This window comes from Podarcis tiliguerta (genome assembly GCF_965153285.1).
Source record: "Podarcis tiliguerta genome assembly, chromosome: 16".
NCBI classification, from domain to species: domain Eukaryota; kingdom Metazoa; phylum Chordata; class Lepidosauria; order Squamata; family Lacertidae; genus Podarcis; species Podarcis tiliguerta.
The window spans coordinates 40762034-40769964 of record NC_139549.1 but is presented as its reverse complement, the minus strand read 5'-3'; the positions used below and the strand labels follow the sequence as shown (position 1 = coordinate 40769964).

Sequence of the window (7931 nt, the reverse complement as noted above, 5' to 3'; positions counted from 1 at the left end):
TGCCAGTGAAAAAAAAACCCCGACAAAGGCGGGGTCCAAGCTCCTGACGTCACCTCTGTTGCTTTTCCCCTTCTCAGCCTACGGCTTGACAGAGCGCACGCGCGGGGCGGAAAATAGTCCTTCTTACGCGGCTGGCTGGCGGGTTTTTTTCCTTTTGGCGGAGTGATCTTATTGTTCAGCGAAAAACCTATATAAAAGGAGGTCGCGGGCAGCTGCGCAGCTAGAACAAATCGCCTCTCCTCGCCTGGAATTTGCTGTCTGCTTGGACCGGCTCGAGCTCTGCGGTGAGATAGTTTTCGTTGGGAAATAGGGCTCATTTCTCTCCTTTTTCCTCTGCCGCTTGGCTTCTTCGTTAAAGCTGCCTTCAGGCTAGGAGGAAGGGCTGTTTTCTGAAGGGTGCTTGGGCTCGTGAGGGATACTTTGGAGCGGCTGAGGGGCGAAAGCGGGGCGAGAAGGGAATCCGGTTGGGACTTGAGGGGTCATCAGCCTTTAAGCGAGGGGGCACAATATGGTCCTCAAGAGTTGCTGTCATTTCGACGTGTACGCGTGCCAGTTCGGGTACGAATTGGCCAAATAAGCCTAAAGGCGCCGCGGCCCAAAATGGCCGCCTCGAGGAAGAGACGACAAACAACACGGCGAAGGCCGTTAACGCGCCTGCGCTTGTGACGTAGCCAGGCACTGTGACGTCACGTAGCCAGGCGTCGGCTAGGGGTGCGCGCGCATCCTTGCTCTTTCTGCCTTGTTGGTCTGAAGGGGGCGGAGCTCGTTGCCATTGGCAAGCGGAGTTGGTATTGTTTGGTCAGTGGGTTGATTGCTGGCTTCTTGTTTTAAGTCGGGGCATCTTAAATGAAGTGAGACTTTTTCCAAATCTGAATTGTGCTGCTTTCCCCCCCCCCTTGCAGAGAAAATGCAGATCTTTGTGAAGACCTTGACGGGCAAGACCATCACCTTGGAGGTGGAGCCAAGTGACACCATTGAGAACGTCAAGGCCAAGATTCAGGACAAAGAAGGCATTCCCCCTGACCAGCAGAGGCTGATCTTTGCTGGCAAGCAGCTGGAAGACGGCCGCACCCTGTCTGACTACAACATCCAGAAGGAGTCCACCTTGCACCTTGTGCTGCGCCTGAGGGGAGGCATGCAGATCTTTGTGAAGACCTTGACAGGCAAGACCATCACCTTGGAGGTGGAGCCAAGTGACACCATTGAGAACGTCAAGGCCAAGATTCAGGACAAAGAAGGCATTCCCCCTGACCAGCAGAGGCTGATCTTTGCTGGCAAGCAGCTGGAAGACGGCCGCACCCTGTCTGACTACAACATCCAGAAGGAGTCCACCTTGCACCTTGTGCTGCGCCTGAGGGGAGGCATGCAGATCTTTGTGAAGACCTTGACAGGCAAGACCATCACCTTGGAGGTGGAGCCAAGTGACACCATTGAGAACGTCAAGGCCAAGATTCAGGACAAAGAAGGCATTCCCCCTGACCAGCAGAGGCTGATCTTCGCTGGCAAGCAGCTGGAAGACGGCCGCACCCTGTCTGACTACAACATCCAGAAGGAGTCCACCTTGCACCTGGTTCTACGTTTAAGGGGTGGCATTTAAACTTGCTACTTACAACCACCCAAGTAAACCTCACTGCACTTTGTTTCATTAAAGCTGTTGCATTCCCAAATGTACTTGTTTCATCATTTTAGGTGGTTGGTGATTTAGCTTCAGTATATTTTGGGGGGTGTTTGTGCTGAATATTTCCTTGAACAATATCTGGCAAATACTTGGCAGGGGGCATAATTGTTTGAGTATCATGTTGACAAACTTTAACTTACATAATTGTCTTAAGCCAGAAGCTAAGGCAGCCTCAGCAAATGAGATTGCATTGCTGAAGTCATACATGCAAGCATTAAGAGTTCACTAATGACTGAAAGGCGAGAGGAGCACTGCTTATGTGGAGTGGTTTTATTTCAGCCAAACTGGAGAACTGTTGACCGGTAAATTGAATTTGAGATTCAGTGCTATTGAAGCTATCGGCTCCTATGGTGGGATGGCAAATAGCTGGTGTAAACTGGGAAACAATTGGAGTAAATCTCTTGTTAAACTACAGTTGTGATTAGTTCAACTCTAACCCTGCCTCAATGGAAGTAAATTGGAAGCTGGCCTTTGGGGAAATGCCCCAAACTTGTATTTCAGTCTATTTAATAAACAGCAGTGTCACAATAGGTTTTTCCTCCACTTAGCTGAACGGTTCAGCTCAAGTACCTTAAATTGCAATCTTGAGGAACTAGCTCAAAGTGGAGTATCTTTTATTCCAGTTGGTAGCTTCTCATGCCCTTGTTCGTCACCTGTGCACTACATATGTCTCTAATCCATTTAGCTAACTTCTATGAGCTTAATAGTGCAGTAAAGTAAGCTAATCCAGGAAAGCTGGCTCATATGCCTGTCTGGGAACTCTATAAAATGGCTCCAAGGAGGTACAGAAACTGAAAGCTGAATATGGTGCCTTATGATTCAAAGCAAGACAATTTGGGCTTGGAAATAATACCAGGTGAAATGTTAGAAGCTCTCAAGTTGACAAGTTTTTATTGGTTTGGAGTCTCTAAGCCACTTGGGTAGCAGGGGGGAAACTTTCCAAAGCAAGTTTGCTTACCACTTAAAGTTACACTATTTTCAAATACTTTTTCTTGGATATCTGGGTATACTTGTTATAACTGACACTCTGCAGCTTCCTGACTGAGCATATAGGAGTGTCAGGATGCAGTAGAGGTCTTGCTATCAGAATTCTGACAAAGTTGCCTATGGTCATTGTAGTGTTTTCCTGCAGTTGTCCCACCCAGGAGCTCTTGCTACAGTCAGAATTGTAGAGTTGGGAGGGATCCCAGGATCATTCTAGTCCAATGCAGGAATCTCAACTAACTAGATCATAAATGACAGATGGCCATCCAATCTAAGTTCTTACTGAAATTTGGTCAGAATCTCCTGCATCACAGACATCAACATTTGATACCTCATGAGCAGTCCAAATTTTGTTCCTGGCCTGAAATACTGAACACAGCAATGAAAATCATTTGCCTTGCATTTGTCTCTGTGTGTTTAGGTGCTAACATCTCACAGGCCAATTCTTTCCTGTGCTGGAAAATAGCTCTTTGGTAATGTGGGCTGTTGAGCTCTAATACGGTTTGACAGTAATCTGCAGGTAAAACCTTTTAACAAGTGGTGTTGTGTTAAGCATACATTCAGTGGTGTAAAGGTAAAGGGGTCCCTGACCATTAGGTCCAGTCATGGCCGACGGGGGTTGCAGTGCTCATCTCGCTTTATTGGCCGAGGGAGCCAGCGTACAGCTTCTGGGTCATGTGGCCAGCATGACTAAGCCGCTTCTGGCAAACCAGAGCAGAGCACGGAAACAGTTTACCTTCCCACTGGAGGGGCACCTATATTTACTTGCACTTTGCCGTGCACCGCCAACCTGATCGGCAACCCCTAGGCTCTGTGGTTTAACCCACAGCGCCACCCACGTCCCTCTATTCAATGGTGTACAGCTTCATTAAAACACTATACAAAGTGGCTTACAACAACAAAATCAGAAAAAAATACTTTAAAAGGGGATCCTGGTTGGTTCAATCTCTCCCAGGGAGCTTTATGTGGAGGGAGGAATTGAACCCTGGTATCCCTGGTCCTATTCCAAGCACAACACTAATCAGTGGAGGAGTTATGCACCAATCGCACAATATTTGAGACTTGCTAAAGATGGCAGCAACAGCTTGCAGAAAGTGCCAAAAGAGTGAGGTAATGGGTATGTGAAGATCCTTGACTGTCTGGCCTGTGTTCTTGATTCCTCTGGCTTGCAACACAAGGTCGCTTGTCAGAGGCCACCTAAAGTTTAGCAGCTTAAAGTTACTGCTAAGCCCTTTTTTACTGCAAATCTCCCATGAATCTACCAATGGATAATACGGCTGTGATAAGGCTCTTTCAAGCTTTATATGTCAATCCTAGTATCATGTGAGCTTGAAACCTTTAGACATTGTAGCCAGTCAAGTGAATGAAATCTTAACCAGTAATGGTGGTAAAGGTAAAGGTACCCCTGCCCGTACGGGCCAGTCTTGACAGACTCTAGGGTTGTGCGCCCATCTCACTCAAGAGGCCGGGGGCCAGCGCTGTCCGGAGACACTTCCGGGTCACGTGGCCAGCATGACATCGCTGCTCTGGCGAGCCAGAGCCGCACACGGAAACGCCGTTTACCTTCCCGCTAGTAAGCGGTCCCTATTTATCTACTTGCACCCAGGGGTGCTTTCGAACTGCTAGGTTGGCAGGCGCTGGGACCGAACAGCGGGAGCGCACCCCGCCGCGGGGATTCGAACCGCGACCTTTCAATCGGCAAGCCCTAGGCGCTGAGGCTTTAACCCACAGCGCCACCTGCGTCCCAGTAGTGGTGGTAGCTGAGTTAATTTGTGCTATCAAAAGGACCAGTGAAATAATGTGTTGCTTAACAGGCTCAAGGGTAAACTGCATTTAAGAGATAAAAGTGATAATAGCCCCTGGAACATCATAAAAGGTAACCAAGATGTTACAAGCTTTGCAAGCTACATTAAGACGACCCAGAAAGTTCAGCTGATGTAAAGGAAGCCAATTTCCTCTTGATTATATTAGGAGTTCTCCAAACACTGTGTTACAGTTGCTTAATTCAAGGTGCTGGTTTTAACACTAAAGCAGGCATAGGCAAACTCTGCTCCAAATGTTTTGGGGCTACAACTCCCATCACCTCTGACCACTGGCCTTGTTAGCTAGGGATGATGGGAATTGTAGTCCCAAAACATCTGGAGGGCCGAGTTTGCCTATGTCTGCTCTAAAGCCTTTTGTGGCCTGTGACTAGGATCGAGAGCTAAACCCCTCCAAATTTAGAAACACTTCATTTGATTCCATGTATAAATACCTTTAAAGTGATTTAAAATATACCGGTACTAAAAAAAGGTAATAACATTTTCAAATGTAATAAGGATAACATTTGGATAACCAATTAAAAGGCTTGTTGAAATTTTATTAAATATGTATAAAGGTAAAGGTACCCCTGCCCGTACGGGCCAGTCTTGACAGACTCTAGGGTTGTGCGCCCATCTCACTCAAGAGGCTGGGGGCCAACGCTGTCCGGAGACACATCTGGGTCACGTGGCCAGCGTGACATCGCTGCTCTGGCGAGCCAGAGCCGCACACGGAAACGCCGTTTACCTTCCCGCTAGTAAGCGGTCCCTATTTATCTACTTGCACCCGGGAGTGCTTTCGAACTGCTAGGTTGGCAGGCGCTGGGACCGAACAATGGGAGCGCACCCCACCGCGGGGATTCGAACCGCCGACCTTTCGATCGGCAAGCCCTAGGCGCTGAGGCTTTTACCCACAGCGCCACCCGCGTCCCTAAATATGTATACTGCCCTTCATATATCAAAACATAAAAATACAAAATGAGAATACAAAATACATAATAAATAAAAACAAATCAATCCCCCTCCCACAAAGACATTTGAAAGGCCACAGAATGTTAAATCCGCCAAAGGCTTGGTTACAGATAAATGTTTTCACTTGATACTGAAGATATGGAACCAAGGTGCCAAGCAAGCCTTCCCAGGGAGTTCATTCCACCAACAGATCTACTGCAGGAAGGGCCCGTTCTTGCATTGCCACCTTCCAGACCTTTTGTGGAGGAGGCACACGAATGAGGGCCACACAGCATGATCACAGGGTCTAGGTTGGCTCGTATGGGGATAGGTGGTCCTTGAGGCATTGTCCTGAGCTGTTAAGACTTTATAGTTCAAAATCCGCACTTTGGATTGGGCCTGGAAACTAATTGGCAGCTGGTGAAGTCAGGCCAGGATTGGCGTTATGTGCTCGAAACGTTTTGCCCCCGTGAGCGACTGTCTGCTGAATTCTGCACCAGCTGAAGTTTCTGAACTGTCTTCACAGGCAGCTCTGCTTAAAATGTGTTGCGGTAATCTAACCTAGAGGTTACCAGAGCATAGACAACAGAGGTTAGGCTATCCCTCATGGAAGGCACTCTGTGCCACTGAGGCTGCCTGAGCCTCAAGCAACAAAGGATCCAGAATAATTTGTAAGCTGCGTACCCACTCCTTCAGAGGGAGTGTAACCACATCAAGAACAGGCAACCTGCCATCCATGCAGTCTAGGGAACGACCCACTAGCGTGCCTCATTCTTATCTTGATTGAGCTTCAGTTTTTTGGGTCTCATCCAATCCAGGCAAGACAACAGTCCAGCATATTCACTGTGTGCCTTTCTGACGTGGTACTCTAAAACTCTGGATAACTGCACTCAGTGGTTTGGTGCTAAGCGACATACGGGATGAAATCCAATCCTGAGGAACCCCACATGGAAGGCTTCACAGGGCTGAAGAGCACTCACCAAGCATCATTCTCTGGAAACGACCAAGTAGGCCCACAATGCAGTGCCATCCATCTTTAACTTGGGCAGCTGCTTGATTAGGAGACCATGGTCAACAGTACTGAAAGCAGCTGAGAGGTTGAGGAGAATTAACGGGGGCCCATTTTCGCTGTCTTTCTCAACGGAGGTTCTCATACAAGGTGATCAAAGCAGTTTCTGTGCCAAAACACCAATTGAAATGAAGCTAGAAATTCAGTTTCCTCCAAGAGTGCTCCAGAATCTTACCCAAGAAGGGGAGACTGGCCATTAGCTACTTAGATTTTCTGAATCCAGGAAGGGTTTGGCACTAACAAGATAACAGAGGCAATACTTGCTAGATGTGTAATGGGACAGAGTTCCAAAGGGCAGGTTGCTTGCGCCCTAGTGGCCCAGTATGGAAGATGGTATTGACAGGAGGCCCTCTTCTGCAGAATGCAGCAATTGATGGGGTATGTCTGTTCCTGTGTATAGATGTATGCACACTTAGCACAGATACTTCCTCTCTTGTCTATAGTAAACAGTTTTATGCATTCCATATACTGTAGTCTTCCAATTTCTTCAGGGTGGGGGGGAACCATAGCTCTCATACCCACTTTTTCCACACCTCTCTGTCTTAACTTCTCAAGGCTCAGCTACTCTCCCCCTGCAATGGCAATGGGCAGTTTTTGGCTCTAAAAGCAAGCATTCAGGAAGTTGTAGTCTGCTGCCCAGCAAAGTCTGCTCTATTGCAGGCTTGAGGGCTGATCTCTAAACCAGGTGTGAGGAATCTTTGGCCTTTCAGATGTTGCTGAACTACAACTCCCATCATCCCTGGCCGCTGGCCATGCTTTGCTGAGGCTGATGAGTTGTAGTTTAGTAACACCCCGAGGGCCAAAGGTTCCCCCACACCTCTGCTAGGGGCCTGCAATCAGGAGCAGCTGTGTGCACTTGTGCCCTGCCCTCAGAGTCCAAAGGAACATGGAAGGAACTTGCTCTGTTCTATATTAACTCATAATAATAATAATAATAATAACAATAATAGTAAGTTGTCTTGTTAGCTGCTTGTTACCTAGAAGCCTACAAGCAGCTTCTGGCATATTAAAAAACATAAATGTAGTAATGGACTCCTCCCAAAAAAACACAAAACAGCCACCTCATAAAGGCAGCAGTAGGTTTTGGCAGCCGACAAACTGGATAAATGCCTGACCCTCCAAGTGTCCCTTTTCACCAGGGACAGTCCCAGATTTTAAAAAGCCACCCCAGTTTCTGATTTGATCCTGGAATGTCCAACGTTTCCCTATTTTCATTGTAGAAATGTTGGGAGGGTATACTACCCGAGTTTACCCAAAACCAGGAGGGGGGTGGGGAGGTTGGCTGTTATTTCCAAGAAGGATCCTTCACCTTAAAGAGCTTGAGAAGTCAAAACTGGGCTTGGAAACAGAGCCGGCAGCTACAGAACTCCGGTTCCCTGCTCTGTTTACCACCAGTCTGTCCACGTGTTTACACGGCGTGTTACACGACCCACCGCAGCTTGACTGGCTT

The 7931-nt window shown here is 47.8% G+C and overlaps 1 protein-coding gene across 1 annotated transcript; it reads left to right on the top strand.

The window, feature by feature from the left end:
• Window positions 1-144: 144 nt before the first annotated feature.
• On the top strand, window positions 145-1667 carry UBB (ubiquitin B). Its single transcript, XM_083416389.1, has 2 exons — window positions 145-284; window positions 903-1667. The coding sequence occupies exon 2, from the start codon at window positions 908-910 to the stop codon at window positions 1595-1597; it is 690 nt and encodes a 229-aa protein (XP_083272515.1). The 5' UTR covers window positions 145-284; window positions 903-907; the 3' UTR covers window positions 1598-1667.
• Window positions 1668-7931: the final 6264 nt, after the last annotated feature.